Genomic DNA, 19,505 nt, shown 5'->3' with positions numbered 1-19,505 from the left:
GCCGATCATGGACGATAGTTTCCGATTTTGGACACTAGTGTCCGTTAGAGATATTATTTTTTTACATTTTGGACCCTAGTTTACAATTGGTCACGTTAAACGCTAGTGTCCGGTTTTAATTGGACACGTGTCCAATTTCAGACACTAGTGTCCGAATTTGGACAATAATGTCCGTATTTAGATACTAGTGTCCGATTTTAGACACGAAGTGTCCGATTTTGGACACCAGTGTCCAATTTCAGTCACTCGTGCCCAGTTTTTGTCACAAGTGTCCGATTTCGGACAATAATGTCCGTATTTAGACACTTAAGTCCGATTCTGGTGTCCGATTATTGACATGAATGTCCGACTTTAGAACTTTTAGACACTGGTGCCCAATTTTAGTCATTGTTTTCCGACTTAAGACACAAGTTACAGATTAGAGACGCTGGGATCTTATTTTAGACACTAATAACAAATTTTTAACACCGATTTAAGTCATTAGTGTCCAACCTTAGGCACCAGTGTCCAATTTTAGACATTATTGATCAATTTTAGACACTTGCTTCTGATCCAGACACTGGTGCCCGATTTTTAACACTACAGTCCGATTAGGCACTAGGCACCAATTTAAAGCATTAGTGTCCTATTTTAGACTCTCGTGTCCGATTTTAGACACTGGTGCCGAATTTTAGATAGTATTGTCCGATTTTGGACACAAGTGTATAATTTGGACAATTTTCCAATCTTAGACATCAGTGTCCATTTTTAGATACCAGTGTCCGATTTTGGACACTAGTGTCTAATTTGAGACAATAGTGTCCAATTTTAGACCAAGCGTGGAATGCCCGCTGAATTCAAAAGTTTTTTTGAGTTGAAATCTTCCCCCTTGTTTTAAATCCAGAAATATATAATACATCTATTACCAAACTCGTTTTCTCGGTCTGTGATGTAAGTTACAGAACCTCGTTTTCTCTGCTCGTTCTGTAACTTACAGTATGGATTTTTCACTCGGTTAGTATGAGGTATGTTTTTTTTCTTTAGATTATGATCTCGTGGTTTAACCTTGAAAAAAAAATTCCCTTTTTACAAATTTTTTAAGACTTCCAACTAATTTCTCATACTTTTACAGGTTTGCAAATTGGGTGGCAGCTCCATCCTTTTCAAGAATTTTAAAATTATGGATGATTCCTGTAACTAATTAATAACTCTTCATCGAAGTGGTGGTAGCCATTGGTGGATATTGATCCATCGACACTGAGGTAAATAGCTGTTTTAGTTAATACTAAAACAGTGAGATGATAAAGCTTGATAAGATGCTTTAATTCATTTATTCCTGCAGCGATTATTATTTTCGGGCGCAAATCCCGCGCGAGTTATTGAGAGGTCAGTAGTAAAGAACATCCAGAGTCAAGGCAGCCAATCAGAGTGCGCCTTTAATGCCATTCACTGTTTTGGTATATACTACATAGACCATTTCCGAACTACCTTTGGCCTCGTTTTCAAGGCGAGTCCTGATGCGCATCCTTTCATAGGATTGTAAGTTTTCAATCATATGCAAATTAATTCATTTTCATACGGATGGCTGAGCACCAAGCCTCGTTTTGAAAAGGAGGCCAATTGGCCTAGTACGATAGCGTACAGACCATTACAAAAAGGGATACAGCATTTGCGTACAAAATATTCTTTATTTGCAGATTACTTCTCATATTTTTTTCCGCCTTTTCATATATAGCCTTACAGGCGCGTGAACCATTCTTTATAAAATTAAAATTTTATTTACAACCAAGTACAAATCTTTCTACAATACAGTACAATAAAAAAAAAAATTAAGCTAACAACTATCCTATATTTTCCGTTGATTCGCCTTGGTTTTAAATACAGTGCTACAAAAATATCTTCCCACAAAGTGTTACACTTTTTATCAGAAATGTAAACATCGGGTTTTTAAAAGAAAAAGACTGGAAGACATAAGAGCTTTCCTCGTCTCGCTAGTTTCAAACTTTGCACAGCCTTGGGGTTACATAGCCAAACTTTCGGTTCTTTAGAAAATATTTCCCATCATTCGTTTGGAAATTGATATTTTAGAAGAATCCGAAACAAACCACAAAAATGTATAATTTCAGTGCAAAATTGAAATTCTCCCCGGTAATGGACTTTCAATTAAGTCTTCAATATCAGTTAGGAGAATTTAGAAGCAAATTATGGAGGATACTGACAAAAAAAACTGTCAACCGAGCTTCAATTTTTGCATCCTATTATCTCTACGGGAAATCTTCTGTCGGGAAACACAAGATAGAACTTCAAACATAAGAGCTTAAAAATTCTATCACAAACAAACGAATAAATAAAAAAAACAAAAAGAGCATTGAAAGAAAACCAAGGTATGTGTTCTTCATGACGCAAACGTTTATAAAAAATAATTTGAAAGCTCTTTCTTGTAAGTGGTGGTCTTGACTTCTACTAGTACAACTAATTTCAAAATTTGTATTCACTACGAAATGTCTCTATTCCTCAAAAATCGTTTCAACTAAATTTCTTTGAATGATCAGAACTTAACAAAAGTGGACAAAAATGTTCAAGATAATTTAAAATGATACACAATTTTGTGATAAAAAAATCGAAGGATAACTATCGATGCATTGCGTATACATATAAACTTCTATAATCATATTTTGAAAATTGCCCCCTCGGGCGTAAAAGGAAAATTGAGCTCTACATCATTTTCAATCCTTGGCACATTTGCAGAAAGAAATTTCTCTATTCTACAAAGAAATTTTAAACATTCTTCAGCATTCGATTCCAAATAGCGAGTTAAAAGCTGCGCACAAAAACAATTATCATATCCAATACAGCGAAATATTACAATAAATATATTCATATTAATTCTACAAGGATCCTGCCTCATGCTTTCAAGTAACTAATTCTATTTTGTTTCTTCTCTCTAACACTGACTCGGCAATCTTTGTCCTTCCATTACCACAGATGAAAGGGACAGTGAAATTAAAAAAAGATAGCCAAGCGCTATTTTCAACATATCAAAAACAGAGCCATTACCTGTGTCAATTGTATCTAAGATTATTTTACACTTTGCCGATGTCGATCCTTTAAAATGTCATCGTAACCATACTTAGTCCAAATGGCGGACAATTCAGAAGGTGTTTCCAGATAAAATCTTTTGCCTAGAAGCCCTCTCGATAGTACTGGCATATTTGTAACATTTCCAGCCATTAGCACGACAGCAAAGAGAGCACGTGCTGTTGTAGCATCTCTTGGCAACGAATGAAATTTCACGTTTTTGAAAACTTGCCGGCTTCCGCGGCGCGTCAAAGATCGGTAATAATTATGGGAACGTCTGGCTCGCTCGACCAACGATGCGAGACGCGAGGAGATTTCCTAATAGTGTCCATAATTTTCTCCTCGCTAATTTCTTCATCTTCCGTATGGGACTCATGATCGCTACTCTGCGCAAGCATCCGCTCTGCGGCTTGGTTCAGGTCATCTTCGGACACGTCGAAAGCTTCAGCAATTTCCTGTTCGGCGACTCGAAGAAGTGGATCGTCCAGAGTAATAGAGACACCTTCGTCGACAAACGCACTCTCTAAAAGGTCTTTGATGCTTGCCGACCTGTTTCGCCGAAGGTCACTTCCCAGGTAGGCAACTTCTCCCGTAGCTAGCCACGGTGGTATGACCTCACTCTTACTCCGCTGTCTTACATAAGGAATTCGGTCACGTGACTCATCATCTACCTGACTTAATGGCAGGCTTGATGCTGCCTTCAAACCTGAGTGGCCTTTTATGGCAGTGAAAGAGCCCGTATCATCCGGGTCTCGTAAAGGAAGTTCAAAGCGAGGTTGGTCAGCCTCTTTTTCGTTTGCGTTATCATCCGCCGATGTGCCAGCAGTCGGCATGAGGTATTTTTGATCACTGAACATAGTCGTAGCCTATGACAAAATAATGAGACATCTAAGAAATAAGCTTTCCATCCGTGACTAAGTTCGTCAGTCTGAAAGCTTTTAAGGGGCAGGTTTCTAAGGAAACTGTGTTGCTGCGTCGGTGGGGGTATTTCAAGATACTTAAGTTTTATCGTCTGAGTTGACGATGTAAATTGGCCACCGCAAAGTCTCTCTAAAACTGACGTTTCAAGCGTGAGCCCTTCATCAAAGAGATTAGGATTCTATTCAGTCGGTCCGTCCATACGTTCGTACAACATTTCCGCCAGTCAGTGAGCCGATAGGCTTGGTAACCAATCAATCACTCTATCGACCCATCAATCAATTAATTAATCAATCAATCAAACAAACTAATCAATAACTCAATATGAATCAATTGTTCAACTAATCGATCAGACAAACAAACACAAGATAAAGCCAAATGAACAACAAAGGCAAAAAGAAATATTGAACGCCTTTTTGTGACTTGTTTTATACAAAATTATCGCTATTGAATACCACTTTTTAACGAATCGAACCGCACGTGGTACCACAATTATTTCTTAGATCACTTGACATACCATTTTTTCACTCAAGTTAGACATAGATGAACTCTTTTTCTTTGTCTCTAATCCACTTCCATTTTTGCCCAGAAAAGCTGACAAGCGAAAAGATGCGGGACGACGAAAACTGGAAGAAAAAATTCAAATTCAGAGGTAAAACACACTATTGCTGACACTGCAAAAGTGCTGTCTTTTTTGCGCTACGACATATTCTAATGATATTGCAGGTGCTTATACCATTGGTTAGAACTGTCCGTCTCCTGGTCATTTATAAAGGGATTAAATCTAAATAACGGTAGTTTATTATACAAAATAGCCTTAGCTATATGAAGTGACAAAGAGATCTTCAGACGACAGAATTGCGCGATTGTCTAACAAATGGTTTTCAAAACGTAACAAGGACAAATTCTCCTACTTACGCTACATGAGAAGCGGCAAGACTGCTACAGCTGTAAATCGTTAAGCAATTTTATTGCGTGAGTTTTCATTTAATATAACTGGTATGTTTATGTTACCTGTGACGCGGCGACACTGAAACTGCATTTTTCAGACTCTCCCAGAACCCCTTATGCTAAAAAATCAATCAAAAGAAAGTGTCACTGACGGAAACAAGAACAACTGATTTCATTACAGTTGAAAAACGAAATTATTAATTGTCGTTTTATTACCTGCGCCTTTTGGGAATCGTCTTCCTTTAAGAACAACTCATCGTCGTCACTTCCAAGCGGACCGGAAATAGCTCGACGCAACTGTGGTCCGAGGCCGTGAAGCGTTCGTAGTCCCGCCTGGAAAGTGTAAGTCACAATGGAGTGGGTGGGGTGGGTGAGTAAATTTTAGGTCATTACCTAAACCTCATTACAAGATTACGTCACACCATGAGGTAAAAAATGATACAAAGCACTTGGTTCGTCCCAGAACCACAAATAATCATAACAACAAATTCGTACCTGTAGAGCCATTGTACTATTTCCATGAGGTTCGTTGGCTTGATTCTGTGCCTTCTGCCTCGCTTTGAACCGACGGAAGTACTCTTGAATCAAGTATGTGGCATAAAATTTACCCACTGTGACGTCATCACCTGCAAACAACAGACAACCAGAGTAAAGAATTTGTAGTAAATGACTCTTCTCATTGGTTAAAGACTGAGCCTCTTATCTATGTGGGGGTAAAGATAACGTTAAGGATCATAATATGCGATTCGTGACAACGGAGTATAAAACTTTCCTTTACCTGAAAATAGCGTGCCACTGTAAACAAATTATGCAATGATAAAAATGAGCCAGAAATGCGGAATGGAGGTGAAGGATGGAAAAGATTAATATATGTACGGATTGCAGATGACCGTAATTTTTCTTCAAAAATTAAGCAAACCATCGTGTAGCTCTCTGAAGCATTCGAAATGTTTCTAGTAACTCAGCCTGCTTTAGAAGGCTTGCTTGTTCGGAGTACATTGCAGTTTAACGAAAACTTCTCACACCATCACATGCCACAGAAGATATTTCTAATTGGCTATTCATGCATTGAAAATGTTTATGCTGAAAAGATAAGCGACCACATCTTCGATCATCAGACTGTGAGCTAACAATTAAAGATGTAAACAAAGTTGCTACTCACGCACTCCGGGAGGCTGCACTACTTTATCTAAAAGTTCCATGGACGTTTTAGGCCAGATCCGAAGAATTATATTACGGACTTCTTCATTGGCCTTGTCTATTGATCCTTTCCCTACAGAACATAAGCAAGAAAAATGGTTGAAGCGACAAAACGCAGCCCCTCATGCGATACGACTACTTCTTGTTACATGCAATAGAAGGAAACTCATTTTCCAAAGTAATTAGCGAAAAACATAGATGTGGATCAAAGTCAGTAGCTAAGCAACTGCGCAACTACCCCACCCCCTCCCCTCCCCTAACCATAGGTAACCCAAACTTGTTGACAGTTGACTGCTGTTGGGTCAGGGGAGGGGTGGGTAACCTTAGTAAACGCGCTCCCTTTCCCTGTCCTTATTTGCGATTCTTCTTAACAAGAGCACCGACTGAGAAACGTGAAAAAATATATTGTACTGTTCGATGTCGTACCTTCAGGTCTTTTTATGTTTAAGGATGATCGGATAAGTCCAAACAGTGTCGCATTGAAGTCTACCATTCCGTCTTTGGTCAGCGGCATGTTCATAGTTACCAGGCGCTGTACCAAAAAAATGAACAAATGTTCTCATGACTTGGTGTCAAAATGGTGTTTTAACTTTTAAACCACTGTGATTTACTTCGGGTTTTGGATTCACAACAATTAATAGAAAAACGCTGGATTCACTATTTGGAGTAGTATCTACCTTGCAAGCCTCTCTGTGAGGACAAAACTTTCCAAATCCCAGAGGAGGGGCGATTCGCTTTAGAACAGTTACTATATCCACGTGCTTTACACAACCATGCGCATCTGGGTCATACTCGGACCAGACCCTCACATACTCGTCCAAATGGTGGGGACCAAGAATTGACCAATCACGAGTTAAGTAGTCAAAGTTGTCCATGATGACGGCAACGAACAAGTTGATTATCTACAACGGAGTGAAATGGATGAAAATGTGGTGGGGCTGCACACGAATGGGTCATAACCTTTAATAATCCCGATATCCATACAGGTGCTTTTTCGTAGAAATGAAAGACCGGCTGAGAACAGTCCACAAAGAAGCACATATCATGAATACGACCCTTCCATATTTTTACCTCATATGCTACACACAGCTGACTAAAACAGAAAGTGTCGAGAGAAATGACTACTGGAAATGGCGGACATTATACACGTCACGCTTCTCCCACTTTAAAGCAATCTTTGCTTTGTAAGTACAAAGGACCGGGAGAAAATAGGCTAGAACCCCTTTAATTTGGATAGACCCACAGAAATCATTATTCACAAACCAGGCACTTTTTTCCATTTATCCCAAAATTTCAGCCATTCTTACCAAGAACGAACAGATGGAATAAAAAGAAACAAAGTAGAAATAGGCAAAGTCTGAGCCACATAATCCCGACGGGTCCTGCGGGTCGGCCTTCGCGTCACACTTAACGTCATCTCGATGCGTACACGCCAACATTATCTGTTGCCAATTTTCACCCGTTGCGGACCTACGGATAAAAATGTAAAGTAGAGTGAGCACTGAACCCTGTGATAGCTTTGTAGCGGTGCACAAATCACAAAAGAGAGACAGTGAGCGTTCCCTTTACCTGAAGAGTACCATAAGAGACTGTGGGAATGTCTGGAAGTTGTTGTTTCTGTTGATCGCCGTGTCGGAGTCGATAGCAATACGACCAAACATCTGAAACAGAATAAAAGGAAATAAAGCAGCTATCGTCATTTTTTAAAAATTTACTTAATTGCACTTCGTGAAAAGAGGTTTGCTCTCCTTTGGAGGTACACTTGTTGCATTATTAGGTTAGACGGTCGTGGCTGCATTTTGGGCATTGTACGAGAGGGACAGGGAGAAAAATCTCGGCAATGGAGCAAAGAAAAGTTTAATGAAGCTTTAATATATCAACACTCAATCACATGAAAAGAGGTTTGCTCTCCTTTGGAGGTACACTTGTTGCATTATTAGGTTAGACGGTCGTGGCTGCAATTTGGGCATTGTACGCGAGGGACTGGGAGAAAAATCTCGGCAATGGAGCGAAGAAAAGTTTAATGAAGCTTTAATATATCAACACTCAATCACAAGTCACTCTCTTTGAAAACTGCCATCATACCTGCATCCCAATCACAGCATAGATGAAGAACATCATGACAATGAGAAGAGCCACATAAGGAAGAGCCTAGAAAAAAACAACAGAAAATAAGAATTAATTTATAATGGGTAACTGGAAGGAATTAAGAAGGAAACGGGAAGGGGGAGGGGGGGAAGCTGACAACGACTTCCACAGAAGGGACATTATCGGAAGAGCTCACCTGAAATGACTTGATAAAGGTCCAGAGGAGAGTCTTGATCCCAGATCCTTGGTTGAGCAGCTTGACGAGACGCAGGGCTCGAAACAAACGGAAGAAACCAAAAGCAAACATTTGCTCACTCTGAAGAAGAAGAAAATAATAATAATAATAATAATAATAATAATAATAATAATAATAATAATAATAATAATAAAAAAATAGACGAGCCACATGCTTCATCAAAAAACAATTCTCCCTGGCGCGGATCATTTTACGAATATGTATTACGTTGATTTTTTGATGAGCACTTATCAATTTTAAGCTTGATCCTTCAAGTGAAAGTTTTTAATCCGTGAGTACACAATATTCATTGCTTGAAGTTTACTTAAAACAAGATGATAATGGAAGTAGTTTAACTGTGAAGCTTAGTCACAACCCTTTCACAGCTTCTGTTGAATGTTTTGCGCAACCATTCAACGACTTAAAATCATCTGTAGATACAGGTTACGCGCTTTAACACGCTTCAGCCTTCTTATACGCAGAAATGGTTACCCATTAGAACGTCAGAAAAAAAGAATTTAGAACACTTTGCGTGCGGTTAACCGCCCATTATGCATCCTTCAGTTTCTTTTTAATCCGTTTGACAGATACACATTAACGAATGTTTCTTCCTGTACGATTTTAAGCGCTCTACAATTTTACACTTTATTGACAAATCTGTTTCAGAATCTTAAGACTGTATTTCATTCTTCATTCTTTATATGGTACATAGGTTTATCATCAGCGCTTAAAAAATTATCGATATTTTATTTAAAGTAATGGTTAGCTAACTCGCAATCAGTTGCCGCCAGCGTTTTGGTCTTGAAACTGAGGCGCTATTTACATTGTCACGGGTATCCGAGAAACCTCTCCCTCCCTCGAGACAACTTTGCGGAGCGCTTTCATGGAGTTGTGAGTTGCAACAGCTTTCCCCTTGATCACCAGTCTCTCTCGTGACGGCAAGAAAGGCTACATGTTCGTCAAAATTTAAGCCGTTTCATCTCTGGCGGGCAAGCCGAAATGTTTTTATGAAAAAATAGTTGTCCCGCCTGATAGGGCAACCCTAACTGTGGAGGCGAGACAACTCTCCCCCTGAACAGTTCGCAATTTTCATGGTAACAGTTTGTTAAATTTTTCATAAAAGTTCAGTCACGGTAACTCTTAGAGATGGTTGTCTCGGGTACTTCAGACCATATAAATGGGCCCTACGAGTTTTAAATGTTAAGTTAGGTTTGTTTATCGTCTTACAATTCTCTGAATACGCCCGTCGGAGCCACTATCCATTGCTAACTCCAGCTCCGAAATACCTCGATGTCTTCTGAAAACATCCTAGAGGAAGTAAAGTGTCTTTATGCTTTTAAATGATTTAGTTGTTAGGATATCTAGTGTGGGCATTTATCACGAGCTTAAGGAAAAAGTGAAAGTATAAACCGATTCACTAGCTAATAAAGTAAACCTTTTACGGATTTATAAAGAACTGTTAAAAATATGTCGTATTATAGGCACTGGTTTGATCATGTTTTATTGAAGGGGAGGAGAACAAACCTCCAAGCAATGCTTCTTTTAAGTAACAACTAAAAATTAATGGTGAAACTATTGAACATGTATCATTAAACTACGGAATAGTCAGTATTTTTGCGCAGGTAATACGTAGGAGCTCTTGTTTTGCATGAAGGGACTGTGCGAGAGGTAAAACGAATTGAGTGAGACTGGGGAGACTTGGTATTTTGCAATCTATAATTTACCGAATCGTCTTGGATGTAAAAACTAGTAGCAGCTTTAATTTTAATTTGAATATTGATAGTGTCAGTCATGTTACCTCATATTTAGAGGGGTCGATCTAGAAAACCATCTAAATGCCTAACAAGCGGTTGCTAACTTGAAGTGCGAGTACCATGCGCGGGAGAGGGCAGAAACGCGCGCGTGAGAGGGCAGAAACGCGCGCGTGAGAGGGCGGAAACGCGCGCGTGAGAGGGCAGAAACGCGCGCGTGATAGGGCAGAAACGCGCGCGTGAAAGGTTCCCTCTTGCTGTCATGCGTGTGCCTCGTAGGCAAGTTACTTCATTTATTTAACTCATAAGACTAGCCAGCGGATTTCTAGGTGAATGTACTTACCGACACCTCATTCATTGTGATATCAATAATACTGCCAACCACAATGATAAAGTCAAAAAGATTCCATCTGTCCATGAAATAATTCTGGATGAAAACAAGAGTCAGTGTAAAACATTTGGACTGAGGAATAAAAGTTCAGATTAAAACTTCTGCCTCGAGGGTTGAGACCTTTTCCTTCGTTTGATCAATGGAACTCAATCCTAGCCACGACTGATACTATTGATGCAATTTTCAACAGACTCACTATCCGCAACAACTGTTTGGCGGCAGAACAGATGGGGAGTTTTGCTGGGAGTCTGGCACTAACAGTGATTCATCAAATCGTTTTTTAGTGCCAGACCCCTCGCACACCTCTCGTCTATTCTCGTGGTTCAAGGCCACATACTTTCCCGCGAGCGAAGAAACGTGCGTGCCAAAGCGGTAGTAATGAGGACCTGCCCTTATGTTAGAGACTGCAAAGTGTTACGACTCAGCAGAGGGGAAAACATTACGTGATGGGTTACTTAAAGCTCTCATGAAACGCTTCCCTACGCCACACAGAACGTTACGTAGCAATTGATTTCGAACTATCAAAAAACCGCTTCTTCACATTGGGTACTACTCTTCGAGACGTATCAAACGAAACAATCTCGATCATTAATGCATGACGCTCGCAAGAGGGTTCTTATGAGGACTACAGACAACATATGTTTGTCTAACCTTTGGTTTAAACGCGATGAGCTTCAGTATACACTCCAAGAGAAAAACTGCTGTAAAACCAATGTTGAAACCGTCCAACACTCTTGTGTAAAGTTTAGGTTCTTGATAATACTAGTACAAGGAAACACAAAAGAAGTAACTTCTAGTAACACATATGAATGTTCTTTGCGGTCCAAAGAGCGGGTAGGAATTTGGGTCAAAATCTGCAAACTTAGTACTCTGGACTATGAAAAAAAAAACATGCAAAAGCAAAAAACAACACAAGATGCAGAAAAAATAACGAAAGCTTGTGATATTCTGAAAGAGGGACACAGTTAAAAGGATATTTTTGGTTGAAGCCCAAACTAATAATAACAGCGTATCACAGGCCAGGCGGAGATTTCTTACGCACCACAATCCCCTTATTACAAAATGCCTCTATTTTCAAAGTAGGATCTCTCTCTTCAGACAGCTTAGGCGATGATGTGCGAGACTTCCCAAAGGAGTAACGCAATTCTATGAAAGTTGGACATACCTGCATCATCAGAACAACTGTGTTGCACACAATGAACGCGAAGATGAGGTATTCAAAGGCTTGTGACGTAACCACGCGCCATATATGGAACTGAAGGCGATTCTCAGGAATGTAACGTTTCAGCGGTTTCGCTCTCAGTGCAAATTCTATACACTGACGCTGAGAAAAGAAAAAATAACAACATTGCTCGTTACATCGAAGGAATTAAGCCATAACGTAATATCTGGGTGATCAAAATAGCGTGGTTGGGTTTCGAAGCGGATTTCATCATTGATTTTTAGGGAAGAGGCTTTTGTTTTTCTTTTTCATGCAGCTCTTGGCGCAGGAAAACGCGTTCGATAAATTCGCTTATGGTTTCAAACGTATTCCACTCGATTAGTCGAGATTACAACACATAATCATTCGAGGAAACTTACGATCAGAGGGTCAATAACAGGGGGAAACGTCTGTGATAAAATTATTACTCGTAGAGCAATTTTTAACGCTGGTTTTGCTTTACTTTGCTCTGTGATTGGTCCAGAAAACTCGCACCACTCTCTCTGAGCCAATCAGATGTAAAACTGAAAACAATCGTGAATTGGTCAATCGAGTTTTCCCGCACTTCGAGCGTTTTGCTTGTTTTCAGTTTGCTTTCTTATCGGCTGATGATAATGTAAACCTTTATTATGATTGGTGGCTGGGATAACTTAGGTTTGGGTTTTTCGACATTTAATTGAAAGCTGCTTTTTACGAATGATTTAAAGTCGCGTCATTACGACTCCCATACTGCTACCCTTAGTAAAACCACGACGTTCGAAGATTATTCGTAGCGATTCACGTAATTCAGCATTTCGCTACTAATGGTTCGTTTTGGTGCGCAGTCGCCGTGACACCAAAATACATTGCGGCTTAAGGTCTTAGTCGCGTATTATTTGCATCTCACCTGATTCTTGTCCAGTTCACAACCTTTAAACTCCTCTTCTCCTTCGCTCTGAAAAGTGACGATCACAAAACCAACGAAGATGTTGACCATAAAGAAGGCAATGATGATGATGTAGATAATGTAGTAGATGGCTACCCACGGCCGGTTGTTCTGGTTGGGACCCTTGTCGACTTCTGTGGAGTCGATGGAATTCTCCAAAATCCTATCGAGAAGAGAAAACGAAAAATTTAGGAAACTTTAGGCAAATTTGAGGCAGTAAATTGATTGCAGATTTTGAGTCCACTATATCCATAATTAATCTAAAGGCATAAATAGACGGATTGAAGAACAGAAAAATGAAGTTTTGCGCGAGTAACCGCCCCCCCCCCCCCCCGGGTATTTTAAAGGAGCTCTGTAGTTATTAAGCCCAACTTTGAAAAGTTCTTTGTGAGCGATTCCTTGTTCACCTTTTCCACCTTTTTCTATCCTTGCTCCTTTTTGCTTCAATCTTATTAGTTAAACGCTTTTCTTTTCTAAGAAAACATCGATGTTCAATCAGGGTGATTTAGTACTATCAACGAGTTTCAAAGCTGACGTTTCGAGCGTTAGCCCTTCGTCAGAGCGAACGAAATGGAAAAACCGAACCGCTGTTCAATCGTCTTATATCGATGAAAAAAGTTCTCTTTACACCCTAACATCAATATACATATTTCCCATACTGTTCTTCATGCAATTCCTATTGTACTAGAACCGAGAGTTTGTTGAAAAGTGTTCCACTCCACTCATTAGCGAAGGAGAGGAGGAATTTAAAGGTTGTGAACTGGACAAGAATCAGGTGAGATGCAAATGATACGTGACTAAGACCTTAACCCGCATTAAACAATCGTCGTCCCATTTTCTCTTTGAATGTGTCAATTTGAATCATTCGCTAAGATTTAACGCATTATGCATGCTCACTAACCCTGGCCATCCTTCGAAGGTCATCACAGTGAACAGTGTCAACATGGCTTCACCAACATTGTCAAAGTTAAAGTGGTGTTTCTTCCATTCTCTGTTTTTCATCTGTCGAGCAAGAGTTGATTAAACGGTTAAGAATATATGAAAGTCATATATTTGAACTGCGGATAAAGACGTGAATGAAAGTGATCCTCGCAGTAATGTGCACTACTTAGGCAGTAGTGAAAATAAGGCCTGAAAAAAATTTTTTGGGGCTGTACGGGATTTGAATCCATGACCTCTGCGATACCGGTGCAGCGCTCTACCAACTGAGCTAACAAGCCAACTGGGAGCTGGTCATGATGTTGGTTCTAAATAAACCCGTGAAGTGATGAATAAACGGTTAAGAATATATGAGAGTCATATATTTGAACTGCGGATAAAGACGTGAATGAAAGCAATCCTCGCAGTAATGTGCACTACTTAGGCAGTAATGAAAATAAGAGTTCAAGAGTTAATTAGTTTTTAATACAAATTTACCCTTACTGTTTATCCAGCAATGTCGTTTTACATGAAACTGATAGTTTTAAAAGTGACGCCAGTGCTGTAATGCAAGTGGCCTCAGTATCGTAATATATATAGTGTTAGTGGTGTTTAAAAAAAGTATCAGTGCAAATAGTCTTGGTAATAATGATTTCGAGTGCAATTTGGTGTTAATTAGAACGTGTGAATTTTTCAAAGACATCAAAACTGCAGGAGCCCGTAGGGCCACAGAGAGCACCGGAGCGCGAAATCCGAAGGTCTGAGGTTCGATTCCTCATGAAGACTCAGAATTTGTCTTTGTCCCACGCTCGTGACAAGAGGAACAACATTTTCCTCTATATCTTTACCGAGCTTAAAACTTACCATTTTGTTATTCAAGTAGTAAACAAGTCAAGAATTTTAAAAGGGTTAGTAACTCTCTGTGGCTAAACATGACAAAAATTTACATAAATTCCAGTATGAATTGTGCACTGGAGGACAACTGAAGAAAGAAAACTGAGGGGAAAAAGACTGGAAATGGGGGACAGCTTGACAGACTGGCAACCGAAAAAGATAATCGGCGTTCTCTGGCCGAGGCCCTGTGTGCAAAGACGCACGAAGAATACTAGCTAGGCATTGTGCAAATTTCGTATATAACGAGATTACCATTCGGGTCACGACTGGGTAATCATGGATCTTTTACAAAAATCTATCAACACATAGGAACTCACCTCTGGGTTTGACAATCCAGGTCCTTTAAAATCATTAAAGGTTCCCCTGAAAGAAATCAAATCACATTAGTTTGTATCGATCAACTAACCCTAACCCTATGCAAAAAAGAATTTGATGAAATGCTTTCGAGAATTTCTCTAACGGAGATCGAAAAACGCAGATTTAAAACGCAAGCTGCTGACTACTTCACATAAAACATCCTTAACGCAGTCATCGTGTGAATCTGAATCATATCCTAGATAACTATAGTTATTCTTTAAGCTTCTCTATTAACTTAAAATTTTCCCGTAAAAAATTAAAGCCAAGATAATTACATCGATCGGCAAATGAAAAATCGTTCGCGCCCAAGAATGAGTCCCTCGTGCTCATCTCTAGAGAGAATTGAAAACTATTTTCAGAGAACTTACTGGCAATCTTCTGCAGTTAGCATCTTCTCATCAGTGCAATAAAAGAAAGTCCCCTTTCAAATGAATGGAAACAATAATTAATTATTAATAGTCACAACAAAACCTAACAGAATAAGTAGATACGTGATATACCCATAACCCACCCCCCCCAACGTCGGATTAAACATTGCCCCCCCCCCTCCCCTCACCCATGGAATTAAAATATGTAGAGGAGCACCCAGCCTGAAGTTGTTTTACATTTTTATCACCAACCCCGACTAAAATTACTTACTGGCCCACTCCCCCCCCCCGCACCTTACAGCTTCCTCTTCAAATATCGGTTTTGCAGAGTTTGGTAGTACCCTAAGATCTTACCTTAAATAGCTGAACACCGATGACAGCAAATAAAAACTGGAACAGCATGGTAACAAGCATGATGTTTCCTATCGTTTTCACGGCTACAAAGACACACTGTACCACGTGCTGCAGGAAACAAAAAACACAAAACACAAAACAATTTAACATTTTTCAACTTCTGAGGTCTGATTTTTAATTTTCCCGTCTCGCTTCAACATATTTCTATATGAATTGGTTAAGATAACTAGCTCTTATGGAGTAATTTTCAAATGGGCGTCGCTAATAATTCTTGGATGATTTAGTTTGCTTTACTACGCTAGACGATTGGTCCAGAAAACTCACACCACTTCCTCAACCAATCAGGTTCAATCAGCAAGGTGACAGTCACGTACACAATCGTATTTGTTGAAGTCAGTCAACGGGAGGCGTACCTTGAGTCCTTTTGCTCTGTTAATCGCCCTCAAAGGTCTTAACACTCGGAGAACCCTGAGAATTCTGACAACAGAAAACTGGGAATCCCTGAGGAAAATCATTGAACACAGAAGTGAGTATACCATCTTACTAACTGTATAGGCGTCTTGTTTGCGGGTTAACAATGAAAAGTTTCCTTTGGTTCACCCAACCGCTCAATCAAACTCGTCGACGACTATTTCACAGATCATGACTGTCTACATCTCTAGAAAAACGCTGCTTAAAAAAGCAATCCCACGGAGTAAGCGTATTTAATACTTAATACTTAAGTACCTCATGGGTGATTTCTACCCTCGAAACCTATACTCCAAAGTCTACCTTTCAATTAATGATAATCAGCACTCAAGCGATCCCACAACATTATGATCTTAAGCTGATGACCGGGGCTAAATCAAAATAAGATGTTTACCAACACTTACTTAAGGCTTATTGAGATTACAGAAACAGATACGACTAGTAAATCCAATAGATTGAACGCACTGCGGCAGAAAGATCCCTTGTGAAGGATAAGTCCATAGGACACAAACTGAAAGAAGGAAAAAATGAAACCCCACCTTTGGTTAAAAATTTTATTCTCGACATGAAAATTTCCTCCCGTTTGGTCCATTTTAAAGAAACTCTGATAATCTGGACTTACACACTATTTCAGGACAAACAAAAACTACGCGACTTTACAACGCGGATAATGTATCAAATGACCTTTGGCGATCTCAATGAAATTGTCTCACGATTACCTTGATAAGAATCTCCAAAGTGAACACGGATGTAAAGAAATAATCGAAATAGTTGAGAACCTACAAGGAAAAGGAAAAAAAAGGACATTTGAAAAGCGTCAATAGGAATGAAGCTGCATATAACTAGACGAGCTTTTATGGTGATTTCAGTTAAATAAATATTAGATTAAAGAAAAATAATATTATAGCGGAAGCCCATCCTAAAGAAAAGAACCCTGAGTAACAAAAGCTTATCCACTTCCCCAAAGTTCACCTGAAAGGAGTCTTTAGAGACATTGTTCATCAAATATATTATTTTGGTTTCACAAGGAAATGTTTATAGAACATATACCAGTGAGGCTAAGCCAGGCAAATCATTCAAATGAAGCAAGAAATGGTTGAAAATCTCAGCTGGTAAGAGGCAAACAACTCGGCAATGAGGGAGTCCGATCTTAGACTCACACCAAGGATCTTGGGGTTGCAAGTGCACCGCTCTAATCACATCCTCCTAAGTCATCTGCTTTTCTGACACCGTACCTGATTTCTCTTTGCGCTAGCGTTGAGTGGATCCTCAGCCGCCAGCAGAATACTGCTCACAATAATGAGGCATAAAATAAAATTAACAAAGTATGTGTTGGTGGCGATCTTGTAGCAAACGACGCGGAATCTGACAAGAAAAAGAAAGAATAATTCTCGTGTTAGTTAGTGATGATCGTCACAATGAAAGTAACCGGAGTCGAATGTTAATTCAAAAGTCGGGGTTAGAAGTCGAAAGTCAAGGTCCCAAGCCCAAAGTCAATGACAAAGTTGAGAGTCAATAGTCAAGGTCAAAGGTCAAAAGTTGTAAGTCAAAGGTCAGAAGTGAAAAGTCAAAGGTGGATGGTCAAAAGTCGAAGTTGAAAGTATCATCGCGTTTTACTGGCAAATAGTTCAAAACACTCGACTGACACAACTTCTTATTGGACTCTGATGACTTCCGCACAGGAAATCGAAACGTCAGCCATTGCCACTGACAACAGTTCTTTGAAGGAAAGCTTTTGTCCGTACGATCAGAGATCACGATTGGCTATTACTCCTGGGTTCAAACCATTTACGGTGTTAACGCTCGAACTGATATCCTTCAATCAAGTTGAAAACGCGTCGCACCATCACGCTCCGCATTTTGACTCAGCACCAAGGGAACGTTTCAAGCCTACGTCCCTCCCTACAAGCATTTTGCTTTGCTTAGAGTCATGATGAGGTTCTTTGCGCCAGATAAAGGTATATTTACATTTCAAATAGGCACAATACTCACACTTTACTTAATTTAACCCTTTACACCCTAAGTTAAGTATGAATATTCTACATAATATTCTCTACACATTTCTTGAGGTGCTGACAGGGAGAATTTGTTTGACAATCAAGAGCCTTTTCAGTTGGTGATCATTTCCTTTATTCTCGTGACCTTAATGTTCGATTCAGGGGTGATATTGTAAGGAGAAATTAGATGCTGGTCATTCTTTGGGAATCAAAGGGTTGATACTTACATGTTGGTTGGGGAGAAAACGAACAAAGATGACTCTGGGGGCATTGGTGCCCTGTCGATATCCTCACTTGAAGTAGCACTACCACTCCCGTTGTTGTCTAAACCAAAAAGAAAAAAAAAAGACAAAATAATGACATTTAGAGCAATTTTCAAAGCAGAGTCCAAAGCAATTTGAGATTCCGTGGGTTTTGTTTTGATCCGCTTTGTAATCGGTCGATTACATTTACGCCTCTCTTTCATCCAATCAGATGCGACTCGCAACTTTGTCATCCGCGTTTTCCCGCGTTCAAGACAATTGACTTGTTTTAACTTTGAGTTCTTATTGGTTCCCTGCGTTATTTTCATTCGCTGTGATTGGCTCTTTCCTCTTACGACACTTGAACGAAATGCGCTCTAAAATAACAACTGACGCTCGAGAGAAACGTGAACAAAAACGATAAGAGAAGCAAGACTTACTATTGACGGCAGATTTTGATCCTCCAATCACGGAAATATCGGTAGATTGGGCTTCGACGTCGTCGTTTGATGCTGTCTGTGAGGAGAAGTTAAAAAGGGAGGTTCTCATGTGACTCCCTCAACTATAACTTTGGCCCAGTTAAACTACCCTATGTTGCATTTAAACTCTTAGCAATGATGAAAGAAAACAATTAAATCTATGTCAGCTTTTGAACAACAAGACTGATCGAAGAAAAACAAAAGATGGACGAAAGAAGCAAACGTGGTGTTCGTACATATGACTGACCAAAAAAAAAAGCCCGAACCCACACTTTTTATCGTGGAACAATACTCTAATTTGGACTGTGACACTCAATGCGCTACCGTTATGATCAGACCTCTTCGTTAAAATTGTCCAAACTAGAATTAAAACATTTTGAAAATGTTTTCTCTTTAGAGTAGTTGCAAAAGTTTTCATTTTTCACACAAATTTCCAGAGTTTAATTGATGTGCATAAATGCGACAAGTAGGCGCTATCTAACGAAGCCAATTTAATGCTAATGGTTCCTTTCTTTACAAACCATACGTGGAATGATCGAGTTTACTATCGTTAACCAACTAGTAGACCGATTCTATCGATCACTAAGGAGGAAAAGAGAAAATTCTGTCACACGCAAGATTACGTGACCATGACTAAGTAATACAGTTTACTCAAAGAGAAGGTCACGCAATATCACGTGAGTATAGTCACGCGATGCAATCTTAGGTCAA

The 19,505-nt window shown here is 39.5% G+C and overlaps 1 protein-coding gene across 1 annotated transcript in view; it reads right to left on the bottom strand.

The window, feature by feature from the left end:
• Positions 1 to 1,647: 1,647 nt before the first annotated feature.
• LOC113686524 (voltage-dependent L-type calcium channel subunit alpha-1D-like) overlaps positions 1,648 to 19,505 on the bottom strand; it is a 32,141-nt gene continuing 14,283 nt past the window's right edge. Inside the window, exons 20-46 of the mRNA XM_089207233.1 lie at positions 18,756 to 18,831; positions 18,301 to 18,397; positions 17,312 to 17,441; positions 16,796 to 16,855; positions 16,481 to 16,587; positions 16,022 to 16,109; positions 15,609 to 15,716; positions 15,255 to 15,307; positions 14,847 to 14,892; positions 13,619 to 13,719; positions 12,679 to 12,880; positions 11,757 to 11,915; positions 11,243 to 11,353; positions 10,544 to 10,627; positions 9,677 to 9,757; positions 8,411 to 8,530; positions 8,212 to 8,277; positions 7,696 to 7,787; positions 7,434 to 7,596; positions 6,804 to 7,028; positions 6,553 to 6,658; positions 6,089 to 6,199; positions 5,422 to 5,552; positions 5,143 to 5,259; positions 4,990 to 5,045; positions 4,493 to 4,601; positions 1,648 to 3,923 (exon numbers count right to left, since the gene is read on the bottom strand). Of these exons, the coding sequence (XP_089063359.1) occupies positions 3,306 to 3,923; positions 4,493 to 4,601; positions 4,990 to 5,045; positions 5,143 to 5,259; positions 5,422 to 5,552; positions 6,089 to 6,199; positions 6,553 to 6,658; positions 6,804 to 7,028; positions 7,434 to 7,596; positions 7,696 to 7,787; positions 8,212 to 8,277; positions 8,411 to 8,530; positions 9,677 to 9,757; positions 10,544 to 10,627; positions 11,243 to 11,353; positions 11,757 to 11,915; positions 12,679 to 12,880; positions 13,619 to 13,719; positions 14,847 to 14,892; positions 15,255 to 15,307; positions 15,609 to 15,716; positions 16,022 to 16,109; positions 16,481 to 16,587; positions 16,796 to 16,855; positions 17,312 to 17,441; positions 18,301 to 18,397; positions 18,756 to 18,831 (3,417 nt within the window). The 3' untranslated portion in view covers positions 1,648 to 3,305. The remainder of the gene's footprint in view (positions 3,924 to 4,492; positions 4,602 to 4,989; positions 5,046 to 5,142; positions 5,260 to 5,421; positions 5,553 to 6,088; positions 6,200 to 6,552; positions 6,659 to 6,803; positions 7,029 to 7,433; positions 7,597 to 7,695; positions 7,788 to 8,211; positions 8,278 to 8,410; positions 8,531 to 9,676; positions 9,758 to 10,543; positions 10,628 to 11,242; positions 11,354 to 11,756; positions 11,916 to 12,678; positions 12,881 to 13,618; positions 13,720 to 14,846; positions 14,893 to 15,254; positions 15,308 to 15,608; positions 15,717 to 16,021; positions 16,110 to 16,480; positions 16,588 to 16,795; positions 16,856 to 17,311; positions 17,442 to 18,300; positions 18,398 to 18,755; positions 18,832 to 19,505) is intronic.

The sequence above is a fragment of the Pocillopora damicornis genome, chromosome 5, assembly GCF_964200805.1.
Source record: "Pocillopora damicornis chromosome 5, jaPocDami1.2, whole genome shotgun sequence".
Taxonomy (NCBI): Eukaryota; Metazoa; Cnidaria; class Anthozoa; order Scleractinia; family Pocilloporidae; genus Pocillopora; species Pocillopora damicornis.
Note: the sequence above shows the minus strand (reverse complement) of the source record. Positions and strands in the feature narration are given on the sequence as shown.